The sequence below is a fragment of the Simochromis diagramma genome, unplaced genomic scaffold (genome assembly GCF_900408965.1).
Source record: "Simochromis diagramma unplaced genomic scaffold, fSimDia1.1 OVJJ01000421.1, whole genome shotgun sequence".
Lineage (NCBI taxonomy): Eukaryota > Metazoa > Chordata > Actinopteri > Cichliformes > Cichlidae > Simochromis > Simochromis diagramma.
In genome coordinates, this window is record NW_024387250.1 from 9,903,943 (window position 1) to 9,923,861 (window position 19,919).

The window sequence follows — 19,919 nt, forward strand, 5'->3', positions numbered from 1 at the left end:
ACTTAGACTTACATCAAATAATCACATTAAGGGCAACTGACAGTACTGTCCACAGTAATCTTTAGCCTGCAAACATAAAAACAGAAATACTTTTACAAATGATCACCCAAATTTCAACGCCTTAAGAAATTTAGAAGTATTTAATTAAGCATTATATAGCAGCAGATGTAAAATATATCAAACGATTTTAGAGCTGGAATGTCTAAAGTATTATTTAACACCTCACTGAGATCCTGCAGTTGCACTCACAGACAAGATCCAGGCAGAGATATAAAATGCTCATCACAGTTTAAGAGTGTGTGTTTGTAAGAGGGGAAAAACACTCCCACTCATAGCAAAACATTATTAACAATGGGTGATTACAATGTAACAGAATGGTCTGAAGTTTTAACGAAAGGTTATGTAAGGTTATATGTACCAGACATGCATTTTTAAATTTTGACAAGCATTAGAGTTTAACAAAGTGTAGCGTTAACGTGAACAGGCTGAGTTACAAGACCTCTGCCAGATGTAAGCTTTGCTTCTGATATTGAACATGTAGTTACGGGATTGTTTGACACTAGGCCTAACCCTAACCCATTTGAAGATTATTTTGTAACAGCTCATTTGGCTTTTTCTTTATGTCTCATAAAACAAAAATAAACATCATTCACAATTTCATTAAGTTTAAGTTTCCTTCATTTTTCTGAGTTAACAGTACAAAACCAAAATATATTGTTATATATTGCTGTATAAAGAACAACAGCACCTATTTTCGTTAAAAAAAGAACTAAAAAGAATCATTAGACTTTTTTTATTGGATGCTATATGCCATGGTAACAACTGAAACTATAGTTAGAGCTTTATCCCTATTCATTTTGTACTTTTCTCACAGTGGACTTGGTTAATGTCAAAAATGATGCTTGAGCATTTCTCTGCGGCAATCAGAATTTAACATTTGAAACAAAATATGATTAGTTTTTTCTGTTTATTCAGCACTGACAATCGAATCGAATCAAACCTCAATTTACTTGTAAATATTAGGTAATTTATTTATTTTTTTTAGTTAGCTTTTATTGTTTTTCGACACCAGTAGAGAGGAATAAGTTTTTATCACACAGACTGTGCTTTAGGAGGATAAAGGTTCTTCTTTTCAGGGGACTTGATAATAGTAATTAAATGCAATACTTTCTTTTTGTAGCAAACACACACCATTGTTGTTCAGTATTGTGTTGACTGTGGACTAATGAACATGAACATTCAAAAGAAGAGATGCCTTTTAGTTTTTCAGAAGTTGCCCTGGGATCCTCTTTCACATGTCAAGTTATTACACACCTTGTTCTTGGAGTGATCTTTATTGACCTTTTCTGGAGAGGAGGATAGCAATGGTTTTGAATTTCTGTCATTTCTTCTTGGTCTGTCTAACTGGTGATTGGTGGAGTTCAACCTTTTCTGTAACATTTTCCAGTCTGATAAGAATCAAAACCACTTCTTTTGAAGACAAGAAATCTGAACAAATCTTATTTCTTTGTCCCATAACACACGTGTAGGCATGTGTTGTGAGATCAGACTTTGATTCTTGAAGTAAAGGTGGGCTTGCTGCTCACGTGTGAATGCTTCTCTATTCACTGAAAACACTTGATTTTAATTCACCAATAATCCTAGAGGTTCACATATTTTGGATCCTCACAGATATTTAAAGTTTTCAAATCCTTCAATAAATAAAGTATATTATTTAATTTCCTTAAATTTGAAAAAGCCATTTTCAGATTGTTTCACAACACTAATGTGCAGAATTTGTTTTTAAACTTTTGGATGTTTTATATGCAAGTAGTTGGATCTAGAAGCATCTACTGTACGTGGGCCACCAAATACCTTAATAGGAGTGAATAATACATAATTTAATAGTAAGGCACTTTCCCAATATTAAATAATATTGTGTATAATCTGCACTCTGACAGGAGAGGCCCTTTTTGCTTCATGAAAAATTCAAAATTTTATAAGCAGTAATGTTTCTCATTATAATGCCAAGAATGAAGTGCCATTTTCATTTTGCCCTTGTTTAAAGCAGTTGGTTTAGGCTTCTGAGTCCCACAAGTAGAAAGTGTAAAAGCTCATTCCTCCCACCTTGGTGTACAATAAGGCACTATTATGTGCTTCTCCATCATCACACTGCACATTTGTTTTTGTCTTCTTTAGGAAATGGTTGACTAATTTACTCATGAGGGCAGCTGTGTAGTCGGTTGGTTCACCTCCCTCTGGCTCCACTGAGACTATGGCGCTCTGTCAGTCATTGGGCTCCCTACATTGGTCCAGATGGAAATATCTTAGCCCAGCAGTCTTTAGATGGCTTACCGTGAAATTTGGTGCAGAGGGGGATAAAGCCACACGCTTTTTGTTCTCTAACTATAAGACGCACAATATTTCTGGTGGTGTGTGAAATACCTGGAATATTAACTAAACAACTTTAATATTATTAGACTCAGAGTGACTTGCTTGGTGGTACTCTGACTTTTCATCCAGCATAGAAACTTGCTTAACATCCACATGCTGTCATTGTGGGAAAAATGGAAAGCGAACATTATTATTTAGTGGTTTAGAAAGAGCCATTTGAGTTTCCTTACTTATCACTAAACCTGGATTGAATTTTAAATTGACTAAATCTGAAGGTCATCAGAAGTTGTGTCCTGTAAATAGTTCCAGTATTGTATCAAGACAGTTTTGATGAAAAGGATTTTCTAAAGGTTGAAAGCACCAGACACTCTTTGTATATATAGAAACATTTACTGCATTTATTGTGTTTGTTTGCAAAATAAGCCTTTATCGGAAAAGCTAGTGTTTTATGAAATGTAATGCATGCTAAATTATTGCAGTTTAAATTGCCTGAGGCCTGAACTTCTGATCTTCAGAGTTTTCTGCATATTTTTTTGTCCCTCGTTAAACAAATTTAACCTTGTACAGCTGCTGTTATTGAATATTACTTAAACTTACATTAAATGATTACCTTAAGGGTAACCTACAGTACTGTGCACAATAATCTTGAGACTGCCAACAGAAAAAGAGTTGAAAAAATTGGAAGACCATTGCAAATTATCCCCTAAATTTCAAAAGCGTATACATTTTAGACATAGTTGGCTATTAAAAAGCAGGATTATTATAGGGAAAAATAATCAACCCTAAAACTTTTGAATACATTACAGTGCTGGAAGTTTGAAGGTGAGAACTGTTGTGTTGCATTTTGCAAGCTTTGTAGTACAATCATGGGCCTTCAAAGTATACATCACCAAAAGAAATACTTTGCTCTGCTGACTAACAACAGGTAAAACTATTTAGACAGCAAAATTGTTTCTAATGACAACATAAAAAGGTTTACATCACTCAGTAGCTAAAAATATATTTTTATGGCAAGTGTAGAAACAAATCACTTATCAAAATTAAAAGTTTAGAGGGCAAAAAGACAAACAGCTTTCCTCTGGACAAGAAGGCGAAAGCCCTGCATGCAGTTTGAGGTGTGATGGCTCAATGAATGGATAATAAGGCTGCAGAGGCAGTTTGGACAGACGGTCAGTGATCTTCCCGAAGGGAGAATAGACGTTATTTTACAGCAGATTGCCTACACTGCCCACACGAGCTAATTATACAGACTGTTCATGCGAGTCATGTATGGCAAAATTGTTTAATTACAAAGTCCCTGTTCATGCGATGGTGTGCTTTGTGAAAAACTGATGGAGATATTGGTTTTGCATGTAAAACTCATCCCTTTTGTGACTTTCATTAACACATGGTACATTATCTATATTTCTCATTAAGATCTTTTCCTTATATGCATATTCATTTAATTCACTATGCCTTGTGGAATGTTTAAAATTTGGACTTGTCTTCAAGATAAAAGTATGAGTAATCTCTTGTGGTGAAAATAATCTCAGTAGCTCCCCTGGAGAATTAGATTTTTGTCCAAAAGCGAGAAAGAGCTTCTGCATGTGCTGTATCAGATGTGGAGGTGAAAAGGGTCATGTCATAAGATGAGTCATGACATGAAGTTGTCCCAGTGGACTGTTTGTGTTAGGCAAAAATGGGAAGTATGTCTGTGACAGGACCCGGCCCAGCTCTCAGAACAAGGTCAGTAGTTCCTTTGAGCACCGCCATAGACACTTTGACGCTCTGCTCAACACCGCATACGAGACTGGCAGGCACGATTACTGGACAGGAAAGGTGATGAGGGCAAATCAACAATCTCAACACACATATATAAGCACAGACAGATCTCCTGGTTCAAGTATGCTGAAGTGCAAGTGGCTCTCAAACTTGAGGGAAGCAATTTTAAAGTCCTCACTTCCTTTTTGAAGTTTTTATCATTAGGGTCACAGTGCACTGAAGTAGGGCCACCTTGGATAGAAATCTTGGACAAGCACTCCTCCTCCATGGAAAAAAAAAGAAATCAGGCCAGCTGACACAACAGTCAACACAGCAGGGGGGGTGCTTGAAGTGAGGGTTCATGTCCTTGCTTTTGCAGTAGTGACTCCTCAAAGAAGTTTCATTTGTTTTGTTCTGCCTTAACTAGAAAAGTAGAAGGTGACTGTGTGCTTTAGAGGGCAGACAAGGGTCTACAATCCCCTCATCATGCCATGAGTGTGGTTCAATTATTATCATCATAGCACTTAAAAATGAAAAATAATTACAACCTGACTAAAATATCGGTGTTAAGTAGGGTGTTTGGGGCCAAATTGGTGCACTGGTTGGTGTGTTGCATGTGTGGTTGTACACCAGTATGATTATAATCTCTGTCTCTAACAGACTCCTAGGAAATGATTAATTCAAAATTCAAACAAGAAATGTCATATTGCTTTTTTTTAGAAGACTATTTTCACCCAGTTTGTTCTTATAAAAGCCTGGTTTGTTTGGTTTAGTGGAAATTGATGCTTGAGGTCGAAACAACAGACTTGCTGGAAGGTCCTTTATGAGTCTGCAAGATTAGAACAGGGATCACCACTCTTATATACTATAATAGATATCAGCAATAAGCTGTATTTGAAAAAGAGTCACCGCACTCCCAGCCACAGGCTATGAGCATGTGGCCGTGGTCATTAGTGAGCTTCACTGTGAGTGAGTAAGACACAGTTTGCCAAAGTAAACTCGGGGGGAACAACTAGAAAAACATTTGTAACATCAAACCTAATCAGACACTTAAATCACTGTCACCCAGCTGAACATGGTCATTATAAAGAAGGTAATAAAGGCAAAGTGTCCAAAGCTATCCAGAGGTCATAGCCATCCACGAGCCGGCAGCCTTGATATGAGCATTGAAAGGATCAAAGCAGCTACAGGGAAAATCATGGAGTTGAATGGAAAAGACATAAGGTTATTCTGTTATCAGGTAAAGTTATAAGCATGCTTGAAAATGCTGCAAGTACCTGACATTTGTTTTACCCTTGTGTTGCCCTTGGGTCATTTTTGTCCTCTAAAGAAATCTTTTGCTATCAAAAATGTGTTCTTTATTCATCAAATGGTCTGAAAATAACACAAGTTATTCATTACTATGCTATGCATGATTGGAATAAGTGTTGCAAAGGCCCATATTTTCACACCATACTGCTTTCAAACATCTTTGATCTTGTATCACTGATGTGTGGGGTCAAGCAATGGTCATAACAACCACAACAACAACAGCAGGCAGCACAATGAGGAGGCAGGTGCTCTATATTCAATTAAATTTTATTTATACAGCGCCAAATCACAACAACAGTTGCATCAAGGTAAGGTAGACCCTACAATAATACATACACAAAAAGTATTCTCACAAACCTCCATTGCACTGGAGGCTTGTGAGCATACTTTTTTTTTTACCATGTTGTGCAAAGCAATGACCAGTAGAACAATGCATATATTGTCATCTAGTATAATCAGAAGGAAGAATCAATGTTCAGGAAGATCCAGGGTTAGAAGATAGAGAAAATATTGTCAATATTTAGATCACATGCTACCCTTTCTCTGAAAAAGCACATCACCCACCTGCAGAAGTGGAAGAAGGCTATGAAGTGAAGGAAAGTGATGAAGAATCTGAACAATGTTCAAGTAGGTTCTCAGGCATCCAGGACATGGTAGTCTGAGGAGCTTGGAAAGAAAGTGACTGGGCTTCTTGAAGTTTATTTCAGAATGTGAAACTGAAATAGAAGATGTGTCAGAGGACTACACATCTTCCATTTCAATTATGATGAAGACAAAGAATCAAGCAAGAAAGAGGAGTCAGCTGAGACAGAGGAATATTTGCAGTAATGTGAGGAAACATTGATCTGGTCTTCTATCCTTCCCAGTGACAGACAATGCATGACTCTCTCATGTGCCACAGAGAAAGACAATCTATCACGGTGCAAGCACATATGCCAGGTCCCATACTCCTTTAGTTGCTTTTCTACTCAAGTACTGAAAGCATTATACACCATGTATTCTGCTTGTATTCTGCTTTTTAACGTTCAAATGCCAATGGATGCATCAGAGACCAAGTTGGGGTTCAGTAAGTTGCCCAAGGACACCTTGGTAAGAACTCCAGACTAGAGCACACAGAGATTGAACCAACAACCATCCAATTAGTAGATGGCCTGCTCTACAGCCAACGCAATGACAAACAAGGAGGGGCAACAAGAGAGGAAGAAAAATGGATCGAATGCAGCTGTAGGCATATGTGGGTGTGTTGATTCTTACTGCCGTGCATCCAGTAAAGTTGCTACGGCCAGTTTATGACATCCTGAGTCTGGTAGAGAAGTTTTCATGCTGAATCGCAAAAAGGATATAATTTCTTGATAAAGACACAATAGATGATCGTTGTTCATGACACAAGCGTGCTCCCATTTGAGGAGTTTGGAACAAGTGGGTGTTTCTCCTGCTGTGATGTAAGATCCTGGTACTGATGTGACTGTGTGTGAGCGCCTAGTCCCCTTCAGAGGACTCTGTCCATTCCAACAGAACATCCCAACCGGGGAACTATGAGATAAAAACATGAGCAGTATGTGATGCCAGGTCCAGCTGTACATGGAACATGCTAGTGTATGATGGCAAACCGTCTGGCCTGCAGTCAGGACACGCGAGTTGTCCCTAACATTGCAGAAGGTTTCCAAAAGAAAACAATTACCTGTAACAACTTGTTTACTGTTAAAGCAACCAACTCTGGTTGTGAAACAATAATCACAATAACTGATGATTTAATTTATTTTTTTTACCCCAAGACAAAGGAAAAGTTCATTTAAATTAGGTTTTATCAGACTTAAATTTAAAATGGAATAAAGAAATAGTGTCAAAATGTTTGAATTAAGTTTTAATTAAAAGTGGGGGAAAAATCCACTTCATATTAATTAAGTGTCAATCAAACCAGATGGGGACATTTTTGACCCCTGAGGGGCTTAAAAAAAAAACCCTTTCTTACTAAAGTTCAACATACAGCACTCTGTAGTTAGACAAAAAGTCAAAATTATCTAAACAATTAAATATTTTATTGTCTCGTTTTATTTTTGCTCAAAAACTGAGTGTACTTTATGTAAACAAGGCCTGGTGGCCCTAAAATGTATAATGTAGGGTAAATTTTGTGTTAATGTGTTGGTCTTAAGTAAAACTAAGATGTAACACTGAATTGATTGACAATTTATACTTTAAAAAACAGTCAAATGAAGTGGGAACATTTTTGACCCCTGAGGACCACAGGTGTATGGAAATCAGGAGGACATTATGAAGGAGTCTGCTGGACCCACTTTTGTAAGGTATCCTGTAACTTTGTGCACTTGGGGAATTGCAAAGTTTAGTAATTGTTTTTTATTATGAAAATACAACTTTTACATTACATCTGTATATGCGGGTAGTTCTTGAAACTGGCAAAAAAGTCAGAATTTACCAAGTTTATCTGTTGCTGCTTATTTCAATTCCATGTTATGGGAATAAGATTATGCCTGGAAAATGAAAGATTCACAAGGCTGCCAATATAATATTTACGTTTTCTCTTTTAGCCTTATCGCCGCATACTGGTTGAACTCAACGCTATTTGTTCAGGTAGACCGCAGGCGCAACTTCTACACATCGATTGAGCAAATATCACACAAGGTTTACTATTTAAGACACTTTAGCTTGTACTTGCACGTCTACACGTCTTTAACCCGGTATCTGACTTGACTGTCTTTCTACATACACACAAAAAAGGGTGAACACTATCCCGTCAAGTATAAATTACTGCAGATAGTTTTTCTTAAATCCAGTCTATTTTATGGAAAAATCCAGTAAAATAATAATAATAATATTGATCTAAAAACTAATTTATTGTTTCTAGTTCTTCAGTATTTTTTCCATTAAGCACAATTCTGTCAGTGATCACTTAAACATACAGACAATGTGACAATGGTATTCCAATAATATATTCAAACGCAAATCTGGATGTTTTTGTATTATACTTTTTTATTTTTTTCATATGAAACAAATCAGTTCTTCCATTGTGTTTTAAGTGTGAAATGTCTGTCATGAATTCTCACAGTACATTCAGTTAATGATCTGAAAGAAAACATCTTTGAACTTGGCACTTAGAAAACAACCACAAAGAATTGTCACCTTTATTCATTTAGAACAAAATTTACAAAGCCATTCAGTCATTTTTTAATACTTTTTTGTTTTTTAAACTCAACTGTTGAGAATATTCAAAATACACTTTTTAATGTTGCTTCTCTCGCTTTGTACTTACAAATATGTACATTAAAGTCTTTGTGTCTTTTCGTGTGTTGTCTCATTGGTAGTAAAAATCCTTTTTTTAGCATTTTATTTATAGCTCGTCACACGGCCGGCACTCTGTTTAGCTCTTCGCTATTCTGTTTGAGCTCGAGTGTCTGTGAATGTTCGGCTTGCTTAAATGGATGTCCCGTGGCTGGCCTCACTGGCTTCTGGGATGGGTCCTCCTGGCACTGGTTGGTAGGACATTGGCATGGGTGTCTTGACTGGGCTCTGCCGGAAGAGCCCTCCGTTGGGTGCCCTGTGTTTGCAGCGAATAGAGGGCATGGTGGCACTGCTCAGGGGCAGGGGCAAGGTCCTGCCAGCGGACGCGCCCAGTGTCCTTCCTGCCCCATGACCCTCCTGGAGGAAGGTGGTCACAGAGAGTGGCGGTGGTCCGCGATGGGCTGGGTAATCCCGAACAGACAAAGCCTCCAGAGACTGGCTGGGTTGCATGCTGCCAATGTCCAGGGCAGAGATCTCTATAGACTGACCTGGCAGCTGCTTGTGGGCTAAGTCCTCGTCCAGGAGGCTGTTCAAACGTTGGTGGACCTGTTCCAGGTTCACTTCTTTGTCCTAAAAATAGATTGAAAGGAAGGCAGAGCCAAAGAGCGTGCATAGAATAAAAGAAGGCAGTAGAAAAGACAGTGGAGAGAGGTTTTAATGGAATGGAGAGCATGAATGTAATCAAAGAGGAGTGAGATAAAAAACAAGTGAAAATGAATGCAAAGTGAAAAGGGGTTAAAAGATTAAAAGAAGAAATGAGAAGAGAACAGAGAGTGAAAGAAGACAGAGAAAGACAGGTTATAATAGTTCTTTCATCATAAGCTTTATAGTTAGTAATCTTCAATACATGCAATGTAGTCTATTCTATCATCAATTACACAAGCCTAACACACATCTAATAATGTTTATATGACTCTGAAGGATGCTGAAATGACACACTGGCTTATTTCAGCGTCATTCAAGAAACCAGAGCATGAATTAAAAATGTACTCAAATTTTTAAGCAGCTGACATCTTGAAAGACATTACCTTCAAATAGTATATCTTAAATATGGTGTCATAAAAGGTAACGCCTCCACTTCACTGACACGGACTTAAAGGAAATTGTCACTTCATGCAGAAGTGTTTAAATTTTTTGCACAATTACGTGACCACACATCTGCAGGAGGTGACTCTGGCATGAAAAAAATCAGCTGTTAACAAGACAGGCTCTAATGGACGCACAAACTATGTGAGACACTAAAGTGTAAATGGAGACAAATTAGGTAATGTCAGTTAATTGAAGTAAGCCACATTACTCTGAAGAATCTTTTCAATTATTCCTTTTTTTTAGAGGGGGAACATACATATGGGACTGGGGAGAGAGAAGCCAAATAAGCACATAACTGTTTATCAGACACACATTTTCTAAAAAAGGTTTTCATGCTTGCTTTCGAATGTTATTCTATAATCATGCACCCATTTAAGTTGAGGCAGACTGATGACAGACAAAACTAGACAGGCAAATAGCAGGAGAGACCATGGGGGTGATATGACGGATGAAGCAACTACAATCTACCCCTGTCGGGCCCCATGCCCCGCCCTTTCGCCCTGTCACAGCCAATGACCATCCAGTACAGTGTGTCAGGCCTCTCCTGACCTGTGTCAAGAGCCACGGCCTCCTCCCAGTCTGTCTCTCTGTCAGTCCAAATGTCCCGCCTCCCTTCTGGTAAGGAGCTTGTTATGTCATTATATGTCAATGATCCAGAAACCCTTTGCAGAGCGTAATCCTTAGTCACCTGCTGGAGACCATAGACAACGATACATAACCAAAATGATCCCCGTGAATCCGGACATTGACATATAATTGTAATAAAGTACTACTTGGCTAATAAAAGGAATAGTTTGACAATTTGTGGAAATACTCTTATTGATATATTTTCTGAAAATTAGATGAGACAGGTGTCAGTGTTGGTAATTAGAAACATAAACAGGTGAAATGCATAAATTGTGTTTTTATAATTGACCTTGTTTTTAATTTTGTATCGTAAGGCAACACTGTAATAACAATTTTATGATAATAATAATTATTATCATTTTTAGTATTATTTTTATGGCAATCAAACTACAATTTTAGAAAAATACAAAGTGGTTAAACATATAATTCTGGCTTAAATGAGCGCAGCTGCTGTAAGCAGCAGGGTGTGTTTGTATGGATATTTGTGTGCTCAAAAGATTTTTGTCAGACTGGAAAAATGTGACATAGATGCCGACTGTGTAAATTAATAAACTTATCAGGCTCACACCTCTATTATTAAGACAAGGGTTGAGAAAAGCCTGGCAAACATATAACTACAACTGCATATTCTATTATTTCAGGGTTTTTTTTTATGTGAATAAAACGGTAAGTAAAGCCCTATTATTTGAAGCTACAGCCCCCCTGTCATTAAAGGGTCTAAGAGCAAGTAAAAAAAATTATATAACAAAAACAGCTCAAAATCGTAAGTGTTGCTATGCAAGTTTTATATAAAACCAGAAATTACTAAACTTGGTTTTTTTTTTACTGCCTGCACACTGAGGTCCAACTTTCCCAGGAATGGACACACTATTTTTTAGAGAAGTGATTGATGAGTAGGTGGTGAACTTATTATGAATATATCCTGTTATTCAGCAGGTTAGGTGTGCTACGTAATTTGCCAAGTAAGAAGTAAATGGCCTTTATAACAATAAAAACCCAGGTTAAAACCTCTGTTATGTTGCTAAACCTCTAAACTTGCTTTGTAGTACAGACCAGATTCTTTTTAATATAGATGCCATATCCAAGATGATGTTAAAGAATATAATTTGGCATCGTGTGACTGAAATAAACAAGACTTGTTTGATCTATTTGGTCAGTAATTTAGTATTGAAAACTGCATGGCTAGAAGATTTTTTGAATTTCATGTATTAATTCAGTATTTAATTATTATTAGACTTTTGCCTTAGCGGTGACGCTTTTTCTTAAAACAACTACATCCCATTCTCCATTGTTCACCTCGATGTTAACTATGTTTCCCTACATGAAGAAACTGGTGTGCGGCAGTATGCAGAGTGCATGTAGTGAGCATGACCCTGTGGCTTTAGACTGACTCTGATTCACTGACATATGCACAGTACCTGGTGCAAATGTTTGATGAATCCAAATGTGATTTTGCACATATGAGCAGAAATGAGAGTAAGCCAAGACTCGCTGTTTTTTCTGCAGCTAACCTGTGTTCTAAAAGAAAGGAATTTTTCCTTTTTTTAAAGGAAAATTGTTGTGCCATCACGTTTCTGTAATTATTGACAACTAAGCAATTAAGTGTATTTCCATAATGTCAAACTAATTGGCCGGTGTGTTCAGGCTTGCAGCAGAGTTTTGCTTTAAATGGCTGTCATAATGCCCACATATTGTATTCTAATGCTGTCATGGGGCCACAGAGCACTGCTTAAAACAATTTAGAATATAAAGTAATAGTCCACCCAAGTCTTTTGAATTTTAATCACTCCCTGTAGGCATGAAAGGCAATTAAAGTTTGTGCAGTGGTCAGCTTGATTTCATGACTGCTGAGCGGATTTTTTTAACCACATCTCAAGGTAAACATCATATTTGTTTTAGTAGTTTAATCTAACAAATACCAGAAAGTTTAAGTGAATTATACAACTCGACATAATGTTAAATCTTGGAAAGATTTTAAAACTCGAAAGACAATCCAATTATGTTCTAAAAACGGCAAAACTAATATTTGTGAAGCGCAAACACAAAAATCCTCACTGTGTTTGGTTTGGATCAACTACTTCACCATTTGGGTACTTATTAGTTACTTTTTTGTTCTGCCATGAAAACCTGCCATCATTGAATCCATGTGAAACCAAGAAAAACTACATGCTTTTCGCAGTCTAGAAGGGAGCTGTGAGACATGCTGTCACTTATCTTAAGAAGCAGTTTGGGTCCTATAGATAAGATTTTGTTCTTTGCGTCCTGCTGTTCATTACTGCTGTAGCCAATCCTGTGTTCATGATATCATACTCTACTGTCATAAAATGCTAGCTCATTTCTAGCTCATTTTATGGCCATTTTTTTGGTTTGTTTGTTTGTTTTCCTGGACTGTACCAGTTGTGAGAGTACATTTTACTTTTTATTATAGTCAGCAGTTCTTGTTTCTTTAATTTGTCTTCCTGTTTGTTTCAGTTTAAACTGTGTTACAGAATAGTAAATTTATTAAAATAATTTGTCTGCACCTTTCCCACCTCACTGTTACCTGCATACATGTAACAGGTTTTGAATGAGTTGTAAACTGTTGCATTTGCCCTCATGCGCAATTGGAGTAGGAAATACAAGCCTCTAGAAATCTCCTTGAACTGCTACGATTCTTTATTTGCTGCTCCCTATACATCGGAGATGCTGCCCAGCATCTTTATGTGCTTCTTTCTTTCTGCCTTAAATTTCCACACAATCACATTTCAAGACTACAGAGCGTGTGTGTTTTACAGTCAAAAGATTTTGGGTGGAAACATCTTTCCAACATATCAACAGCAATAAAGCACACAACCACGATTAGAGTTAGCACATCTTGTCTTTTTAAATAATGGCAGCGATGTTTGTGTAATGAATCTCACATGACAGCAATATGTGGTTATTAAGAGAGCAGCTACTGCTGTACTCACAAAGACTGTGAAATAGAAATCATCAGCAGTAACTCAAACTCTCATATGCACCAAAAAGCAGCTTGGATGGAGTTTGATTTACTGTGTGTTTTCCAGGGCAGGACTGGGTCTTAAATGGGTATTCTCATCCAGTATTGTTGGACTGTCAAGTCAAACAGGCAGGTCAAGGCTCAGATTCTTTACTATCTGCATTTGCTCACACTTTAGTTTAGGGATCCATGTCAAGCCTTAGTTGTCTGGACGCCTCATGCAGAGGGGCTGCCCAGTCGACAGCAGCAAGATAAAGTCTGAGCTCTAAAGCATTAAGACTTGAATGGATTAGCTAAAGAGAGCTATTGTACAACTGAAGCACTTATCGACTCAGAAGTACAATTTCGGTATGTGGTATTAAATTTGCATGTTATCTTTTCACTGCGGGTCTCTCATGTGAGCACCGGTGACGGATTTTTTATTTTTTTTGGCAATTAAGGATTCTTTGTGTCAGCATGAGAGAGAAGCCTCAGAGAAGTCCCTTACAAAGCACCCCAACCTCTCTCCCAACATGAGAAGGAATGAGTAGATTGATCACATGATGTCTGGACTATCATCAGGGGCACACCTATTATAACTGGGTGTACTGCAGCTCTACTAAATCGGGGCTGGTGTCAGCGCCTGCTGGATCCATAAAGTAGAGTGTGGCAGTGGCATCTCTGGGCAGGACCGGGGGGCCCGGGGGTCTGGGTCTCGACCGGGGCCTTGGTGGGGCAGGGGGACCCGTGGTGGCCACCATGGCCAGGTTCTGGGTTAGAAGGCCCGGGCCTGGGCCCTGGCCCGACGAGTTGTCAGTGGTCACCTCTTTGGGCTGCTCTCGTCGGCAGTGGTTGCTGTTCCACCACGTCTCCAGTGCAGCTACTAGGAGGGCCAGTAGCAACCCTGCGGCAAGGATGCAGAAGACGCCGGCAAAGCTGTGGAGACGCAGCGCCCGTCCCTCCGGCTGGGCTTCTGCGTGGCTCTGCAGGTCACAACGACCTTTCTTTGGCCACCACTTCTGCTTCAAGATGTCAAGATCCCCCTTTTCTTGAAGCTCCAAAATCCTGCTCAGAGAAAAGACTAAGTAGTTCTTTCAACACAGTAGGTGGAAATCTTCATGTAATAACCACAAGACAAATCCTTTGCTAACACTGATTCCGATTGAGTCCTAGGTAACGGAATGATAAAGGCAGAAGAGCAGAGAATTTTCACCACAATATTATCATGTAACAATAATTCAACGATATTGTGTAGCTCACGAAACGAGAGTAAATAACATAAAACAAAACATGGTTAATGTATTGCATGTATTAGCATTTCATTGTAACCTCATTAAAATCCCATAGAGGGTAAAGCTATTAAACACTGCAGTTCTTAGTTTACAGAGCGCAAGATGTGACACTGATTGTAATCAAGAATCAAAAGTTCGGTTCTATAAAAACGAAGCAAAGAAAATCAGAGCTTAGGAGTAATCAGTATCATATCAAACTGTATAAGCACAGAAACAAAGATGATCAAATACGAGAGTCGGCCCATTAGTTAGTGCACAAATTACAGGGTAAGGAATAGATGTATGCTGGGGAGAATGATGATGGCTGATCGCAAACACAGGCGAAGCAGTTAGGGTGTCCCACTGGAACAGTTAACTTTTTGCACAGTCATTACTCAAACTGTTCAACAGTGACTGACATTTATGCATTTTGCAGAAGCCTACACATTCATTCATTGCAAAAAGGCATAAGCAGATATACTGCCAGAGTTATTTATATACTTTTATACTCATGAAGTGTCTCAGCCTCACCCTATGTTCAAATATTCCCATTTCTCTTTCTGAAAGTGATCAAACATCTTTCACTGAAGCACTGTTTGTGGCAGATTAATCAGTCTTTCTTTTTGAGTTGGTGCTTGTCGAGAGTTCATGTTTTCACATCTAATTAAATATCAATTTTCATAGACAAACAGAGAGTGCCATGGAAGTCGGGAGCGTGTTTATTCCTGGGGAGAAACTTTCCTGCCCTGCTTTCAAATTTTAAGACATGAAATTACTTGTCTGTCCTTGAGCCAAATGCAACAGACAAATAGTAAAAATATGCTTCAGATAGAGGCCAACAGTATAGAGACCAACTTTGAAATTCAACCTTGCTCTGCTACACTTGCCATAGTTGTGTTCAAATAACTTTTGTATTGGTTTTCCTATGAACAAAGAAATCATTAATGAAACAAGTGTGTGATTTCCTTTTGTTTTACCTCTAAATAACATGTTATGATAAAGTAAGAAATATGCACAATTAGTTTGATCATCTATTTAGAATAATCCCTTAAATGAAGATGAGTATATTATGAATAAACCTCTACCATAACCAAAAGAACTGATGCCCAGACCAATAAAAATAAAGTTTTAAGGTACTGAACACGTTAGATGTTACAGCATTATTGCATCATTGGCTTCTCTGCTGTAAAAATGCATCGTATACATACTTCTGTGAGAAAATGTCTCTGTAAGGACTGCCGTGCTGCAGGGCCATGCCATAGCCTCTGGTGCTCATGCTGTTTCCTGCTATAGTTAACGTGCAGTCATCGTCTGTCAGGGCAGCATACTCTACCACTGCCATGTCCCACAGAAAGGCATATGACTCTCGCTTCGCCTGCAAAAGTTTCCATCACAAACACAAAAAGAGACGCACGTGGTAATTACATAAAGACATGCTTAACTGCTTAGTGGAGAAATCTTAAATGACTCTTAAAAACATGTTCTTTAATCATCAGCGATCGAGAATGCTTTGTATAAACAAACAAAAACTGATTAGATACAGTGTAAATGCAATTTGCATTACGCTTCTTTTAAGGTTAAGAGTAGACTATTTTACCGGAGAAGCGCACGGGAGGATATTTTACTCAGACAAAGCAATGAGCAGTCCGAACACTGGAGCTAAATATTTGCATAGAAATTACCGCAAATTTGCCCACTCACACTAAACACTGAAAACATTATGAAAAAAACAAATATTCCTTATTATTTTTTTCTGGATTTGCAATCTTCACCTAATAACACATTTTGAGACACCCAATCATAAGCTGGAGTTTGAAAATCACTGTGTAGAAAATGTAGAAGAGCCACAGCTGAATCTGTATGGATTTTTATTTATGTATTCATTGTTTTGTACACAGTCCTGACTTTTCCCTCCTGCGGTGTCCTACATCCTACATCTTCCAGAGAAAGACTGTCCCTGTAATAAATTAAGATGAACAACACAAAGAGCCACTGGGTTATGCATACACACATTCCAATCAAACTATGGTTATATATTTATATATATACACATATATAAAAACTGCAGTATTTTGTTTAAGAATGAAGAGCAATGCAGTAAATCAGTAACAGACTAAAATTGCTTTCTCTCGTCAAATTAAACAGACTAGTTTTCCTGTGATGTACGCATCCTTGCATTGCCTGGCCTGATTACACTCGATCCAATTATCAGCTCAAATAATAAAGCTGTTTTGTGTCAAGTGCACATGTCAGAACCCACTGTAATTTATCTAATTATTATTGTTTAGTGTTTGCGTTAAAGAACGAGATGACAAAATGCACAAACTATTCATTTAGCCGCACAGGCAGTTTGTGGGAACAATTAGAAAAACTTTGCAATTTGTTAGATTAAAAGAATCACTTTTTACCTCCATGCTTCTGTTAGTCAGACATGCATTTGTTTTAACTAATTCTCAGCTTGTTCCTACACTGTGGTGTGAGATAAAAAATGCAGTGAATTGCAAGACAATCCCTTATTGAGCTGAAGACATTACAGATGTTTTTAATTAATTCATTTATTTTTTGCGGCTAGACAAATAACTCTTCAATGCCTGCTTCTTGTCAATATTTTGCTGTGCATACATTTCCTTTTTGAGGGTGACCTGAAATGAACTGTTAGATTGCTAAGGCGTTGTTAAAACATCGTCCTGTGTAAAGCAAACCTTTACAGAACATCTTTTTTTTCTTAGAGACAAAATGCTCTTTCCCCCTTGAAATTGAACATTTTGTTCATGAAGATAAAAATAAATACTCACCTTCTTGATACCCTCTGAAGGGCTGGATACAGAGTTCTCAAAGCCATTGTTTTTGTTGATGACTTTCCACAGCTCAGCATATGTGCTGTCCTGCTCCAGAGGGTTGGTGCCTTTGGCTCTAAAATACTCGTACACAGCCGAGTCTCTCACCGTCCCATAAACTAGGTCCACCTGCTTGGACAGGTCCTGGAATGATCTGCATGGTCACATGAGTGAATTACTTGCTTTGTTTAAAGATAAAAGAAGAAAACATACAGTAACTGTCATGATAATTGAAACATTATAACATTAGCATTAATGTTACTTAACGTTAACATGAGGTTTTATTCACCAACAGATAAAAAGCAAAGATATTGGATATCTATAGGGGATATCTGTAAAAGCCCAGCAAAGTGTTTGAGATACTGACTTGGATTACTCAGCTCTCAATCCAGTCGAGCATCTGTGGAATGTGCTGGACAAAGAAGTCAGATCCATGGATCTCAAGTCTCAACTGATAGAAAGAATGTGCTGCTAACATCTTGGCTGCAGATACTACAGCACACCTTCAGGAGTCTAGTGGACTCCATGTCTCGATGGATCAGGGCTGTTTTGATCAACGCAATTTATTTATTTAACAAAAATTAGGCCAAAATGCATCACTACATCACATGATTCAGTAGCTTGTAACACGACTTTTACTAGCCTTAACTTTAAGTAATGGTTTTGGAGGAATCATTATGCATTTTTGTTCTGTTTTTTTTTTTTTTTTAAATCAATTTTGTTGTAGATTTGCGCTACACTTGTGATATCCAGTCCTGGAAAGAGTGGCAACTGTCTTGAATGTTTTCCTCTTGTGAATAAACTTTCACAAATGATTGGTTTTGATGGAAACAGCATCACAATAGCTGAAAGCTCCCAAGCAGCAAACTGCCAAAACTTCTATAAAACTTTTTTTTTCTTTTTTTTCTGCTCCATAGAGGTGGCCACACTTGTGAGGCTCAACTAATCAAGTGTATTTCATTAGCAGCAATTGGCTGCTAATTGCCCTCTTAAGGTGCGCTTAAGTTTTTCACACACTGCTTCTGAATCGTGGCTTAATTTTTTAGATAAATAATGACATCGTTTATTTGTCACAATGTTTTGTATTTCATCTGAAGTTACATTTAACTAATTTGAAGACATGTCTAGGACCGGATTATTTGTTGTATGTCCCGATACAGAAAAAGATTACACCTTGAAAGGGGCTGTACTTTATTTTATGATGGCTATGCTTGTGGTAATATGTTTAGTTTTCAAAGGATACCTTTTCTGTCATAAACTACTCACATAAAGTGTGTTATGATGATAAATAACATAGATGGGCTTATGCCATTATGTTTAAATGTTTGCAGCCAGCAAAGTTGCTACAACTGTATGTTAGCTTGTAAAATCATGCTCCACTATTTCTCCACACACGCATGATGCAAGAAATCCCCGATGTAGGAAATACTTCTGGTATTAACTCACGAAACATGCATGAACAAATCCTTAACATTAAAACTATTAAATTACACTTGTCCATGAGTCACAACAAATTCATATTTCATTACTAACAGATGATAAACCAGATACAAGATTCCATTATTTTGTTAATGTTGTATTCTTATAATTGTCCACAATAACAGTGACACAGACAATTCCAATTTATTAGATGTCCCTTTATCGCTAATCTAGATATTAACTATTATATTATTATATAAATAGGATATAAGCATTCCTGTGTTTGCAACCAGGTAGGGCAGAATCAAAAAAATGTGGCAGACACTAATTCAAGCTGATATCAGCACTCTTTTCCCCTTTCATTCATTATGCCACATAAGTCTCTTGGCTTCTGTCCTTTACAGAAGGACTCTCTTTTCCCTCTATTTAAAATTCAAGATTTAACTTGCCCCTAATGCACTCCAACAAATCAGTAGACCTAAAACTGCTGCCTTCCTTTTTAATGCACATTGGAGCAAATCACTAATCATCATGCCCTTTATCAACTAAATTAGCTACACCTGTAGTGCGATACCACAACTTTCTCCAGCATTGCCAGCACAATGAGTCCAGTGTGATTCACAGTAATGATGATCAGTTTGGGGGTACTGCATTCATGAATGATTATGGGGTTCATCCCAATGGCTGGTCATTAATCCCCAGTAGAACCTGCTCCAAATTGCATTCTACTTTTTATTGGATCTAGAAGTTTCTGCCTCAAGATTGTAGGAAATAAGAAAAAAGCCACACACAAGATTTTATTTTACATCTTAAGATGGACTAATTCTGAAACTTAAAAAGCTAAATGTTTTCATATCGCCAATTTTCTTTATTGGTATTTAGCTGATATGTCAACTCAATTATTAATGCCTGACAGGGGTGATGGCTATTTGATATGACTATAAAAAACTAAAGAGGAGATGGAACAAACACCCTTTAACCATGTTATGTTGACACTGC

General features: G+C 37.7%; 1 protein-coding gene across 2 annotated transcripts in view; it reads right to left on the reverse strand.

Annotated features, from left to right (window-relative positions):
• Nucleotides 1-8,441: 8,441 nt before the first annotated feature.
• The window catches only part of grid1a (glutamate receptor, ionotropic, delta 1a), a 259,552-nt gene continuing 248,074 nt past the window's right edge, over nt 8,442-19,919 (reverse strand). Inside the window, exons 13-17 of one of the 2 annotated variants that reach the window (XM_040001760.1) lie at nt 17,460-17,655; nt 15,873-16,039; nt 14,218-14,458; nt 10,360-10,501; nt 8,442-9,291 (exon numbers count right to left, since the gene is read on the reverse strand). In XM_040001760.1, the coding sequence (XP_039857694.1) occupies nt 8,879-9,291; nt 10,360-10,501; nt 14,218-14,458; nt 15,873-16,039; nt 17,460-17,655 (1,159 nt within the window). In that variant the 3' untranslated portion in view covers nt 8,442-8,878. The remainder of the gene's footprint in view (nt 9,292-10,359; nt 10,502-14,217; nt 14,459-15,872; nt 16,040-17,459; nt 17,656-19,919) is intronic. The other variant, XM_040001761.1, reaches the window with a different exon arrangement.